Source organism: Crocodylus siamensis, chromosome 4, assembly GCF_052110815.1.
Source record: "Crocodylus siamensis isolate JL-2025a chromosome 4, ASM5211081v1, whole genome shotgun sequence".
Taxonomy (NCBI): domain Eukaryota; kingdom Metazoa; phylum Chordata; order Crocodylia; family Crocodylidae; genus Crocodylus; species Crocodylus siamensis.
The window spans coordinates 209,318,768-209,333,333 of NC_143398.1; the positions used below are offsets into that span (position 1 = coordinate 209,318,768).

Below are 14,566 nucleotides of genomic sequence, written 5' to 3' on the forward strand. Positions count from 1 at the left end.
AACTAAAAGAACTGAATTCCTAATTTTTCCCTAGTATTCTGTAGAAATAAGAATGGCTGACATGTATTTAAGAAATAGAAAATAAACCTGAAGTGAGACTGCCCAGAACACGGGTTAAGGGCTCAGTAGTGGTTGAATGTAAATTATTTTGTTAGATTTATTAGGTAACCTGTTTAGTTTGTTTGTTTGTTAGATTTGTTGGGTTATATGAATTTGGGATATAAAGTCCAAGTCCTACGTGACATCGCATCAGAAAATCTGAGATCATTTCAGTAGAGCAGTTGAAAATTGAATGAATAGAGAGACTGCTGGTTTACATAGGCATTTGCCTCTAGTTCAGGGCTTCTGCACATTTGCAGAGCAGTGTGAAGTAGCTTCTGATGGCAGTGCCTTGCACTTTGCTGTGTACAAAAGACCGTAGTTCATTTTGTTGTTAAAGGCAGCATTAACAGTTAAGAAACCATGAGCTGGATTATCACCCAGAATGGGGCTTACGAGAGTTCTGTAATGGAGACTGAAGTAGGAATGAAATTGCAGCTGTAGCAGCTAAAGCAGGGGCGGGCAATTATTTCAGGCGGAGGTCCACTTACTGAGTTTTGGCAAGCCATCGAGTTCCACATGACAGGCAGCTAGGGGCAGCTAAATATTAATTTTCTAAATTTTTTAGGATCCCTGTGGGCCAGATAGAATGGCCTGGTGGGTTACATCCAGCCCCTGGGCCACATTTTGTCCACCCCTGAGCTAAAGCAACAGGCTGGCACAGCAGAGGTGGTATGCAGCTGGAACCCCCATCTTGTCCAAAAATTATTTATCTGCTCGTTTGTCCTTCTCATTTGAACAAAAGTGTTGAGCTCACAGGACTTACTCCACCATACACAGACCATATGGCTGGAACAGATGTGCAGGCGTATGTGGTTTGTGGTGTCACAAGCTGCACACCTTGCTCGTTAAACCATACCTCATGCTGCTAATTTGCAGTGCTGGGGCAAAAAACCCTTAAGAAAAAAAGCAGCGCAAAGCACACCAAAGTGCTGTGTGCTGGGACAAACGCAGAGACGGGGGAGAAGGCAGCCCTAGGTTGCCTGCTCCCCCATCTCTGTGCGCTGCAAAACCCCCACACTGAGGCATCCTGTGCCCCAGCCAGCTGGAAAGTAGCACGTGGAGATGGGAAAGTAGGCAGCCCTGAGCTGCCTGCTCCCCTGTCCTCTTGTGCTGCTCCCCAGCTGGTTGAGGCACCCTGTGACCCAGCCAACCCCTCTATAGCACATGGAGCTGCGGGACAATGCGTCTCACTGCAAACCACATAAGCAGGGGCATGCACTTCAGCACAGATCTGTGCTGCTACTATTTGTGTTGTTGCAAATGTATACTCCTGCTCATATGGACATGCTTTCATTTGTTACACTTTTATAATATTTCTGTTCTCAGGTATCTTTGATATAGTAGGAAAAACTCCACTGAAGTGCCCAATCTATACTTTGAGCTAATTGTCATCACTAAATTGTGGCTTTTAGAGTGTTCCAGGTTCCACCTGGTTTTACAGGTGGCCAGATCTTGAACAATTTAGGTGGAAATGCGTGGAACAAAGAAAGCATTTGCGGATCAGTGACACTGGTTATTACTACATTCAAAATTGTCTGCCACTCTTTACCAATAATAGCTCTAGGAAGCTTATATACCCTGTAAGTAATTTGTCTTCCAGTGTATTAACAACGAAGCTCCCCAGACAAGGCTTTGATGTAACTTTGCTTGCTAAATACCTGCCCAAATAAAGTTTTGCAGCATTTCTAGGGGATGCCAGGTCCGGTAGGCTACAAAGGTTGTCATTTTAAACATACCTGCTTTCACACTTGGCTTGTTGTTATAAAAAAATAAAAGAAGGAAACCTAGCTGGATCACATGGATCTATTTATAAAGAATTTCACTTCACTCTGGTGGAGAAATGGATTTTTCAAGAAACCAGTATGGCTCTGTATTCAACATTCTTTTCCTGGTATGTAGATCAGGAAAGTAGGGCAGGGTTTGAGACAAACTGGGTAGCACCTGGCTAGTTAAGTGGTTTCTTATAAAAGTTCATGCTACTCTCAACCAGTTAGTCTGAAATTAGGCAGAAGGTAGAGCAGGGTGACACTAACACTGTGATTTGTAGATGTTACACTGTGGGGAGACTAGTACATACAGTAAAATTATTTTAAGTTATTTATGAAACTGTGTATAAAATGCCAGAGGGAGTTATCTTGGGAAAGGACAAAGGCTTTTACTATTTTCTGTGTAGAAATAGGTTAATTCTTAGGTGTTTAAAAAGAGAGGAATAACTCAAACTGCATCTTCTTTAGCAGTAAGACCTTTATGTGAAGTTCCTCTCCCAATCTGGGAAGCATCTTCAAGATGTTCTGACTGCAGCATCTCTTGTGTATTTTTTTGTGTTTTTGCTTAATTACATTAACAAAATGTATTTTATTATATTGATTTTTATATCTCTTTTCCTTTATTCTTTTTTATTTGAACTCTCACTAGGCTCGGGAGATACAAGCCAGAGTACTCAAACGAGTTCAGATAGAACAAGTGGATGCAGTTCCTACACAGAAGCAGCTGGCAGCTGAAATTTGTGCAGAGATTGCAAAACTTTCTACAGCCCAACGAAACTATGAGAAAGCAATTAAATTTTACAAAGAAGCTCTTGTTCATTGTGAAATAGATAACAAGGTCCCTCGTATTATAAATAACTGTTATGTTGCTTTTCATTGTACATGCCTTGCTATCTAACCCAAAACATTTACTTGTTAATTACAAAGTAAAATGCGTGTATGTACTGTTTTTATTGCTGCTTCATATTGGATTTTTTTTATGCTTGTTGCTGGGCTGGGCTGGGCTTGTCTTTACAGCAGTATGAGAGAGGGGATACTTCAAGTGTTGCCTGTAAACCAACTTCTGGCCACATGTACATTTTCTATATCAAGTTAAATGATGCTTTAAATTAATGTTTAGTTGGCCATTTTGATGAGTATGGTATTGAGGTTCAAGTGCATCTCATGCTTGAACTAGAATTGAAATGGTGGAGCAGCTGCAGGGTGTAGTTCTAGTTAATTCAGCTCATCAATTCCTCATCATCAATCCAGCCACTTTGTAGTTTAATGCATTGTTTCCCTGAGTGGCTGCTTTCACTTGAATCTAGGTTAGTTCAAGTGAAGTGACTTGAATTACTGTTGCAAGCCCTGATAAATATTGAAGTCTTTACCTTTCTTCCCTCTCCATACCCCATGGCCCCAGCAGACTGGGTACTAATGGAATAATGATGCCAGATACAGAGATGATGATTACCAAATTAATTATTATACAGTTTTCCTGAAATCAGAAATTGTTTAAAAAAAAAAGTTGGGCTCCATGGACACCTATACACATGCCGGACATCTGCTCCTACATGTGCTAATTAGCATGTTGGAGCAGAATCGATTAATCAATTAATTAATCGAGTTAATTAAGCAAGTCTGCTGGAGTGTGCTAATTACTATGCCCCAGCAGGTGTCAGTACTCTGAAAATGTCCATGTATTGACTTGAAGTAGTTCTCAAAGTCTGTGAATGCTTCCTTTCAATCAGACTCAGTCCATAAAGACTATCATGGAATATGACTGCAATCTACTATATACATGAGCTATTGGAACTCTGCCCCCTGCTATCTGTGGCAAGGCAGCACATCTCTGTAATTAATAAAAATTCACCCAAATCAGCCTAACAACACTTCACTTGTCAGGGGCCTAGAGTTAGTTTCATCTGTTTGTAAGCATCACAAACAAGAAGGGATATAGGAATGGTGCAAGTCAAGGCTCACGTGGAGAGACTTTCATATTTTTGTGGTCAGATCATTTGGTATGTGCACTTGCACCTGTATGATTTAGGTTGAGACTTCAGCAAAGCCAAATGGAACAAGGCAGCTCTTATACCAGTAGCTTCCCAGTGGCCATGGCTACTTTGCTTTGCAGAGTTTCTTGAGATGTTCATCAGTTTAGTCACACGCACAACTATCCAGCCAGACTTCCTGATGCAAAATGGGTAGACATTGTATCATCCTTATCTGTATCTTGCAGCCTGATGTTTAGATAGTCTGATTTATCTCTGATAAACTTAATTTTGTTCAGTGTAAGTTCCATCCTTCCCATCACGCAGAAAAGAATCCACAAAAAGGACCATATTTTTCAAATGGAAAAGATTTCAGCCATGGTGTCATCAATGGCATGTTTCTTCTTTTCACTCAGCAGTGTCAGTTGTATCAGACCATATATTGTCACTAAAATTTTAAAGTCTCTTTCTCTCTCTCATAGTTAGTACCTGTAAGTGTCTTCTACCTTGCAGTTGATAATTCCATAGTATTCTTATATATTCACAACAAAACTCCCCAAAGAATGTAAGGATTTCGTTATATCTGAATTACCTATGTTTTGGTTTTTATGTGTATAATGACATTTCTGAATAAGCCATTATGCAATTGTCTTTTACTCTGTTTTTCCTTTAAGTCAGGGGTAGGCAACATTTTTTGGCCGGAGCACTGAAAAGAAGTGTCTACCTTGTAAGATGCCGGAGTGCTGATATGCCAGAGCCCGGAGCAGCTGTTTGCAGCCTCCTGGCTGCAGCTGGCCCACAGAGCCCGGTCTGTTCCCAGCAGGGCTTACAGCCTCCCAGCCACCTGCTGGGAGCAGTCTGGGCTCCATGCCTGGCAGCAGCTGCTTAGAGCCTGGGCTGGTGGTGGGGTGCCGAGCAAAATGGTCTTGCGTGCCATTCTCAGCACGTGTGCTAGGGGTTGCTGACTGCTGCTTTAAGTTATCTAATGACTATAAAGTCTGCTAGGAGGGCAGGGGAGTTGAACTCATGATCTACTAATACTATTTTTCATAATGACAATCAAAGTATGCAGAGTTTTACTAGCGTTGTTCTGAAATTTCACATTAAACAAATTGTGGGTAGTGTTGTACTATGGGACAGATAATGCCTGGAAAAGATATCAGCAGACTCCTGTGTTGCTGCACACATGAAAATGCTGGAAAAAATGTTGACGGTAGCAGAGGTGTCAAATATGCAACCTAAGGGTTAGATCCAACCCTTGGAGCCCCCCACCCCTCGTTTCTGCCCCTTTGATTCACAAGCCCTGTGCATAGTGCTGGGGACATGCGGTACCCATAGTGCTTCCTCAGGCCTAGTCTTGGGCTGCCCTGTGCATGGTGCTCGCTCGGGCCTGGCCCTGGGGTGCACCGTATATGTTGCTCATTCATGCCTGGTCCTGGGCCGCTCTGCATTTAGCACCCATTCAGGCTAGTATCCCTGACTGTCCCAGGTAGGTGCTGAGTATACTGGATCAGTCATACAGATGGAGTGGAGGGGTAGGGGTCTGTGGGCCTGACCCCATGGGGAATGGTCCATGCTTATCCAGCCTGCAGAACCATATGAGTTTGCCACCCCTGTCTTAAAGGAATGAGGTCTGACACTAGAATCATAGAAAATTAAGGTTGGAAGGAGCCTCAGGAGGCCATTTAATCCAACCCCCTGCTCCAAGTAGGATTATCCCCAACTAGATTATCCTAAGCAAGGCTTTGTGTAGCCAGGTCTAAAAACCTCCAAGGATGGAGATTCCAAAAATTCTCTAGGTAACCTGTTCCAGTGTTTTACTACCCTCCTAGCGAGAGAGTTTTTCTTAACATCTAACCTAAACTTGCCTTGCGGCAACTGAGACCATTGTGCCTTGTTCTGTCATCTGCCACCACTGAGAACAATCTAACTGCATCTTCTTTGGAACCACCCTTCAGGTAGTTCAAGGCTACTATTAAATCCTCTCTGTCGTCTTTTTCTCCAGACTATATAAGCCAGTTCCCTCAGCCTCTAGTTCAAGTCTGAGATGCACTTGAGCCTCATTACCAAACCCACCAAAATGGTCAACTAACTTTAATTTAAAGCATCACTTAACTTGATATAGAAAATGTACATGTGGCTAGCAGTTGGTTTACAGGCAACACTTGAAGTATCCCCTATCTCATACTGCTGTAAAGGCAAGCCCAGCTCAGAAACAAGGATAAAAAAAATCCAATGTGAAGTCACGCGCCCCAGCCCCCTAACCATTTTCATTGCCCTCTGCTGGACTCTCCAATTTGTCCACATCCTTTCTGTAGTGGGGGGCCCAAAACTAAATACAGCATTCCAGATGTGGTTTCACCAGTGCTGAATAGAAGGGAATAATCACTTCACTTGATCTGTTGGCAGTGCTTCTACCAATGCCACCCAATATGCTGTTAGCCTTCTTTGCAGTAAAGGTACACTGTTGTTTCATATTCAGCTTACTGTCCACTATAAACTGCAGGTCCTTTCTGTAGAGCTGCTGCTTAGCCAGTCGGTTCCCAGCCAGTACCAGTGCATAGGATTTTTCCGTCCTAAGTGCAGGACTTTGCACTTTTCATTATTGGACCTCATGAGATTTCTTTTGGTTTCATAGATTTCTTTTGAATTAGTATATTAGAAAAAAATTGTAAGAACTGATGCATCTTGAGATCCATTTTGATTGTCTTCTTTCCTTCAAAAGATGAAAATCCAGACTGGAACTGAAATGATTGTGAGGTGCCATCATGAGTCTCCTTTTTTCCTAATATTTTAATGTAACCAGTTTTGTAAGTTGGAAGTAATGTAGCAAAAGGAACTCCAAATATGGCATTTTTGAAGTTTGATAACTCAAATGGTTGAACTTTTGTCTAAGCCACTGGCAGAATTCCCTTTGGCTTCAGCAGGAATAGCTTTTTCCCTTTGTTAATTTTCTGTGGCTGTTGTACATGATGATGGAACCTCAGCCTTAATGAGAATTCTGCTTTTGTAACTTTGTTACTAGTCACATCATTATTGTTCCTGACTATGAAAATGTAAATAAAAATAATCGAATTATAAGATTGGAAGGGACCTCATGAGTCTAGTCTCACTGCTCAGTTAAGAATTTTGCATCAAGTTGCTTGCACTTGATATTAATCAAAGTATGGTAAAAAAACAAAAAAACAACTTCTGGTGGTGACAAGATTTAAAAAACTTGCAAGTATTTTTTTTCATGAAAGAATTCCATCAGAGATGCTTGAAATCAGCATCATAGTATATGAGTGCTTCACAATCATTAATATACCTATCTGCACAACACCCTGTGACAGATTAACAGTGTTGGTTTTTTCTTTTTCTTTTTTCCAGTTGAGACATAGTGAGAGACTAAGTGACTTGGCAAAGGTCACATGGCAAATCTGTAATTGGGAGGGGGGGAAGTTGAACCTCAGGCTGCTACCCTAACCATGATCCATCATTCCTATCTGAATTGCATAAAGATAAATGGTTTTTTTTTTTTCATCCTCCAGGTCATGTTGGAACTTGCACGTTTGTACCTAGCACAAGATGATACCGATGCCTGCCAACATCAGTGTGCATTGCTGCTTAAAAACGACCAAGATAATGAAGCAGCAACAATGGTTAGTGAGTTGTAATAATGTAATCTACTATATCAAGAGAGCTACTATACTAAAATTGTGTTATATGTGCTGTCTGAGAGGAGATGGTTATGATGATCCATGTTACAAAAACATAGTTACTGTAGGTTTAGTAAAATATCACAAGTGTTTGCATGTATTCACATCAGATCATTATTCAGTACAGGCAGTCCTCGACTTACAATGTTTCAAGTTACAACATTTCTCACTTACAACATTTATAAATTGACACCCTGTTTCAACTTTCTGACGTCAGTTTCGACTTACAACACTTGATTCGCTGCATTGCTCATCTCCCTGGAGAACATCTGTCCAAGCTTCCTTGGACATTTTTTCTTTAAGAAAGCAGACAAGACTCCAGAAAAACCTGCAGCCAAGACTTCTGAGAAGACTCCAGCCAAGAACCCTTAAAAAACCAAAAAAAACCCCCCAAAAAAATCCAACCAAGAGCCTTTCAAAAAGTCTAGCAAATTCACCTCAAAGAAGTCCTTCCAAATCAATATGATTGCTATTTACAATATAAATACATTAATTTAGCTATATTACTCATCTATAATTGGTTGTGTAGAAAATTCTGGGGTATTTTTGGTGAAAATAGGGTATTGGGCCTTGGTTCAGGACCAGTCCCCCATTTATAACATTTTCTTATGAGAAAATTGGTGCAATGTTTCAACTTAAGACACGGTTTTCAGAAACCAATTGTGTTGTAAATCCAAGGACTGCCTGTATAATTTATAACGGTTAACAAATTTAACCTATCTATCCCAAAACAAAATTCTTGCTACAAAAATGTGAGGAACAGAAGTGGAGAGGAATTGTATGAAGAACAATATTCAGAAAATGGTTTAATTCACTTTGTACTAACAGTTCACTGTAAGAAACTAATGTTATCCTTTTAAAACACTTTTTTTTTTTTATTGCTACACTTCTTGTGTATGGATGATGTAACTCAGACTAGCCATCATATGGAGAATGCCTCCTTTTAAGGTGGAACCAAAATTAATCAGTGGTTTCTTAACTGCACAGTTATTCCTGGGGCCTACCCTAGAAACTCTAAGATTTCACTTTTTTTCTTAAGTATATAATTTTATAGTACTGTGTAGGTATATTTGAGATTTTAAGAATTTGTTCTTACTGTTAATACTTTTTAAAAAGAGAATTGGATTTCACTGCTTGGATTCTCTGACTTTAGCTTTTGTCTTAGATTTATTTGAGGAATTTTATAAAACAACCATTTTCAACCATATTTTGTAACTTGGGGGTTTTGTTTCCTTTTTTTTCTTCTTTGAATGTTTTGATCTTACAGATGATGGCTGACCTCATGTTCAGGAAGCAGAACTATGAAGAAGCTGTATTTCATTTTCAACAGCTCTTGGAATGCAAGCCAGGTAAAACAAATCCGTAATGATGTCTCCAATTCTCCCTGATCTAAAGTCTCATGGACATTATGGGAATAAATCGTTATATATTTCAGTGATGTTTTTCTGAATAGTGATGTGCTGAACAGAAACAGCAAGTCTTTTTGTGCGTGTATATGCATGCACAAACTAGCTACAGTAAGTACATTTAATACAGGAAAATATGAAAAAATTATCAAAATGAAAATACCATATTTCTCTCTCTCTCTCTCTCTCTCTCTCTCCCCCCACCCCAAAACAGAGTGCACATTATATTTGGGAAGGTGAAATGAAGGAAAAACTTTTCCTTGAAATTATAAAACATACAGAGTCATAAAATGCATCCCTCACTGCAGTATTGTGGTGTCTCTCTCCAGTAGAAGCCATCCTACTGTAGCCAGCAGTGAAACACCAGCAGCTCTGAGGGGGTGAGGGAACCTGTTGCTGCTCCATTAGCCAAGTAGCCACTGCTTACTTACTCAGTAGCAAGCTGTTTGACAGCAGCAGAAATAGCTCTTTCAGTGGAAGAGGTGTCGGGGGCAGTTGTACCTGCTTCTGCCAGGGCTTTCTGCTCTCTGCCTGGGACTGCTGTGAGCCATCTGCAGTGCTACTTAAGGATGGACTTCCTGCAGCAGGCCTTCAGTGAGGGTTCTGCAGGGGACACCCAGGCTAGTGCCAAGCTCACCACTCTGCTTTGGCTGGCAGCTAAATGGCATTACCATATTTCTTCACATACAGTACCCAGATTTTTGGCAGCTTATTTGTGGAAAAGGGTGTCCTGGTTATATGCAAAAATATGGTAGTTATTTCTAGATCAGATATACACACTTTTACATAAAACCTAGTGTAGCTATAAAATTATATAACTATAATCATAAAAAGCTTAGTTTTAAAACAAGGTGACAAAGAAAACATACACAAATATAGATAGGATTTCAAAGTAAATTTTAAGAAGCTGGATTGTTTAAAGTTTTTCATTGCAAACTGACAGTACAGATAAAACACTTATAGTATTACTAGACTGAAAGTGAAGTTTGCAATTGGGTAGATCTGTTTAGAAGGTCATGGTTTGTAGCAGTGCATTTGGATTCCTCATATCATTAGACTCTCGTAAATACTATGTAGAAGTCATAACATAAGCACTGTATTAACTTTAAATTTTCATTCCAGCTTCATTCAGACTATGCTGTAAAAAGGAGAAATTGCTTTATTTTTAAATCTCTTCATATACAAAATGTGTGTGTTGTTTTACTAAAATATCCTAAATATGTACTTATTTAGATAATTATGCAACTCTGTCACGTTTGATTGATTTATTAAGAAGAGCTGGGAAGTTAGAGGAAGTTCCAAGATTTCTTGTAATGGCTGAGAAACATTCTTCCAGAGCAAAACTAGAGCCAGGTTTTCACTATTGCAAAGGATTATATCTTTGGTAGGTATAGTTATAATTAAGCAAAACATTTATTGGTTATTTTACCACATTTGAAAATAAACTTCTGTTTTTACTTCAATAGCAACCATAGCTTGCAAAAAATGTAAGAGAACTAACAAGCCTAAATTTAGGATGTTGCCATTTAAGTGATATCCTTGGCTCTTCTGATATGCTTTCTTTTGGGTTCTTCTAGAAAGTATAATTATTTAATTTTATCTGTCTGTTTCATAGCAAATAGTAATATTAGTTACTTCTGACTTTCAGAAATGAAGTTTAAAATTTTAGAACTCAGTTTTTGCAATATGTATACAACAAAAATATAAAATTTATACCCGGTACAGTTTGGGGGGTGTGTGTGTGTGTGGATTTGTTGATTTGATTTTTTTTCCTGTTAGTTGCTTGCCCAAACTGAAAATATTTTCATAACCTGACTTAGGTATACAGGTGAACCAAATGATGCTCTTCGACACTTTAATAAAGCTCGGAAAGACAGTGATTGGGGACAGAATGCAGTTTATAACATGATTGAAATATGTTTGAATCCTGATAATGAAACAGTAGGTGGTGAAGTATTTGAAAACCTGGATGGTGACATAGGGTAAGGAAAGGAGTGAAGATTTTTTTTTCTTGTTAACACTTTGTATCCTAATCTAAACTGTAACAGAATGAGAGATGCTTATAATGTGGCACTTTGGAGAGAGGAGTCAACCAGATACTAGTCAAAAGATGAGGAGGATGCTGTTCTCCATGTCTGTGCATTTGCAGGATCTTAAGTGTGGCTTTGCAGATAATTCAGAGTCACTTTCAATAGAGAAGGGGAGCCAATATAAAATAGCCATGTAAAGAGTGACAAAAGTGATTTGTTTTTTCTACCCAATTATTCATCATAACTCATAGTTAATTTAATTATAAAATTTCATTTTATGTGTATAATGAAAAATTATTTTTTCTAAATAGATTCTTTCTAATTTGTAGTAATTCGACAGAAAAGCAGGAGTCTGTACAGCTAGCTGTGAGAACAGCAGAAAAACTCCTGAAGGAACTCAAACCCCATACCAGTCAGGGTCACATTCAACTTCGCATTATGGAAAATTATTGTCTAATGGCGACCAAACAGAAATCGAATGTTGAACAAGCATTAAACACCTTTACTGAAGTAGTAGTTGCTGAGGTTAGTAATCAGCCCCTCGTCCTTATCCTCACATTTATGGCTTTTGGTTTAATTTGAGCAATATAAAGACATTTAACATAATTGAGTCAGAAAGTTGTTTGTTTTGTCGTTGTTGTTGTTCTTGACGTCTTGAAAATTGGCAGCAAAAAATGCTGAAGCAGGAGTCTTTCTTGCTGACATGTAAGTTTGTTAAAAATGCAAGCTTACAAGAAATGCTCGGCAAGCTTAATACCATTATTAAAAATCACTTGGGTCTTTTTGTGTTCTGTGTTTTTTGTCCTTGTTTTGGCTTTTTTTTTTATTTTTGTTCATTTTGTTTTGGGTTTTTGTGTGTTGTTTTGACTTTTCAAGTTTTCCAACTCCTGGTGTTCTGAAAATATATGCGTAGGACCAAGCCTTCAGAAATCTTTACAGTGATAAATTTATCCAGCTTTGTGGTGAGGACCCATTCCCTAGAGCATTGTTTCTCAGTCCATGGGTTATGACCCAAAAATGAGTCACAAGAATTTATTAAAGGGTTGCACAGATTTTAAAAATGGATTCTCCTTTAAAGGAGAAAAATGTGGGAAACCGTGGCTTTGCCCTTGCAGGCTGGCGGGGTTCTAGCCTGCCCAGGGCTGTTTGGGGCCCTCCACAGCCCCCACACACTCCTTCCCTTCCCCACACACTGTGGGGCTGGGGCCTGGCAGCAGGTCAGGAGTGAGAGACGCTAAGTCGGGACTGGCCATTGATGTTTACAAATAGGTCCTGGTACAAAAAGGGTTGAGAACCACTGCCCTAGAGCTCAGGTCACTTCCGGGGCCTTCCTACACAGTACCTACATAAGTGACATCTGCAGGTCAGGTACTTGGAGCTCAGTATATACCTTTTGCCAAGCATTATATGATCGTAAAAACCTCAAAGGCAGATGCTGCATTTGGTAGGAGAACCCTTCAGTCACTGTTTGTCTATAGCACTCAGACCTCTAAGTTTGAGTAAGGAGTGCCCAAATATTTGTGGACACTGCTTTATTCTCACTCTGGGTGACTCCAATATATATCAGGTTGAGGATATACATTTGGAAGTCACTCAAAGGAGAAAGAAAAGTTATTTTTCAGTAATCTTTTTGGAGCATGCATACTTGCATTCTTTCTTCCTTTCCCTTTTCTCTGGAGTTGTATTTACTATGAGACTTCAAGGTTGAAAGAAAACTTAAGAGTAGGAGATGTACATCTCTATCCCTGTGACAAAGGGCTGAGGGAGGTGTGGCATGATGTGTACGTGTCCATGCCTACATAGTGCATAGGGACAATACATTTTGAGGGAATCCAGTTACTGGTAAGTAAATTTTTTGCTAATTTCTTTTTCCTTTTTTAGCCCAAGTTTGCAGTCAATCTTTTAAATAATTTAAGGTAGTGGTGTTGTAGTCCTGTTGAAGACTGAACACTGTTATATAATAGATATTTGGAATATGAGATTTTTTTTTATTCTCCTAGTTTCTGGGTTTTAGGTTTTTACTTGCATCTTACTGTATCTGCTCAGTAATAATGTTATTTTGAAAACTTACTTTTTATCTTAAAGCCAGTTATCCTTTCTATTCCAGAAGGATCATATCCCAGCTCTTTTAGGAATGGCTACAGCCTACATGATATTAAAACAAACTCCACGAGCCAGAAATCAGTTGAAACGCATTGCGAAAATGAACTGGAATCCCATTGATGCAGAAGAGTTTGAAAAGAGCTGGCTGCTGCTTGCTGATATTTACATTCAATCTGCAAAATATGATATGGCAGGTGAACTCTTAAAACGGTGTCTCCGTCACAACAGGGTAGGTGACTATGCATGTTGTTTTTCTTTAGAAACATGCTGTGAATTTTTTTTCTTGTGAAGGGGAAATAAACTTGCGGAAACCAGATGACTAGCAACTTATCCCTGAGAGTAGAAAATGAATTCATCCACAGATGCTTCTTCATTTTTATTCATAAGCTGTAAGTAATTTATGCAGGTCTGAGCTGTGGTGATATGTTAGTGTTGAAAGTGTCTGTAGAACGTCAGGAATGCATTTTATTATGAATCTGATCCTGGCTAATGACAACAACAGAAAGACAGAAATTGTGGACACTTGCCCCGTTTATTAAGGAAGAAATAATCTGTAGCTCCATATGCAATTTGGTGTTTTTTTAAGAGAGTGTTTAACAAGCTTTACATTACAAATAAATGTACAGGAAATATAATGTATTTTTTTTCCTTTTGCATCATGCCTTTACTGATCCTGCACTGACAAGTTGCTTTTCTCTGGATTCTTATGAGGCAGCTCTAGTGTTTTGATTGGGCACTTAGGATTTTTGACCTGGACCTCTGCCAGAATGGGTTTCAGGAAGCAAGAACAGTCAACAGCTTTAACTCTCCTGCTTGCTATTTCTCATTTTGTTCTTTCTCTCTGGTAATGGAGTTTGTTTTTTTTCCCTTGCTGTCTACATACCTCTCACCTTCTTTTACTTGAAGGCTGTTTAGAAGACTCATTCCTTTGCAGACATTTATATCCCCATGGTTTCTTCTCAGCAGTCTACTTATTGCTACTCAAAACTACTTTGAGTACCCTTTAGCTTTTACCTGGTAAAGAGCCAGGTTTGTCTCCTGATCTTTTATCCTTCTGTCATATCTCCTTCTGTGTACTTGAAGTTTAACTTAGTTCTCAAATAGATTATATTCCTTTAATAGAAATTACCATCCAGGAGACCCTCCATCCAGGAGACCCTCTCTTTTATTATACCAGAGGGGTTCAGTAGGAGTAGTTCCACTGATTACAACCGTGTCATAATGACATTGACATTGAGGAAGAAGCAATCTCCTGAAAGTTTTAAATATTTAGAAGCAATGACTGAAATATTGAGATAAATAAGCCTGGGCAATGAAAGGAAAAGGAAAGTGACGAAGGCCACAAAAACCTTGGTCCTAGCATCAAAGTGATTAGAAGCTCTGCTCCATATCAGCATTCAATTTGTACACATAGAGAAAAAAACCAGCAAGAATTTTGTACAGCTCCAATTTTAAAGTATGTTGAATTAAGAAAAAATATAAATTTTTATG

General features: G+C 39.1%; 1 protein-coding gene across 5 annotated transcripts in view; it reads left to right on the forward strand.

Moving 5' to 3' along the window:
• The window catches only part of TTC21B (tetratricopeptide repeat domain 21B), a 66,275-nt gene that overhangs the window by 44,988 nt on the left and 6,721 nt on the right, over nt 1-14,566 (forward strand). For all 5 annotated transcript variants that reach the window (XM_090045576.1, XM_090045578.1, XM_090045579.1 and 2 more), the window contains exons 20-26: nt 2,518-2,706; nt 7,369-7,479; nt 8,804-8,885; nt 10,176-10,326; nt 10,763-10,924; nt 11,302-11,497; nt 13,080-13,304. In XM_090045576.1, coding sequence (XP_089901702.1) covers nt 2,518-2,706; nt 7,369-7,479; nt 8,804-8,885; nt 10,176-10,326; nt 10,763-10,924; nt 11,302-11,497; nt 13,080-13,304 — 1,116 coding nt within the window. The remainder of the gene's footprint in view (nt 1-2,517; nt 2,707-7,368; nt 7,480-8,803; nt 8,886-10,175; nt 10,327-10,762; nt 10,925-11,301; nt 11,498-13,079; nt 13,305-14,566) is intronic.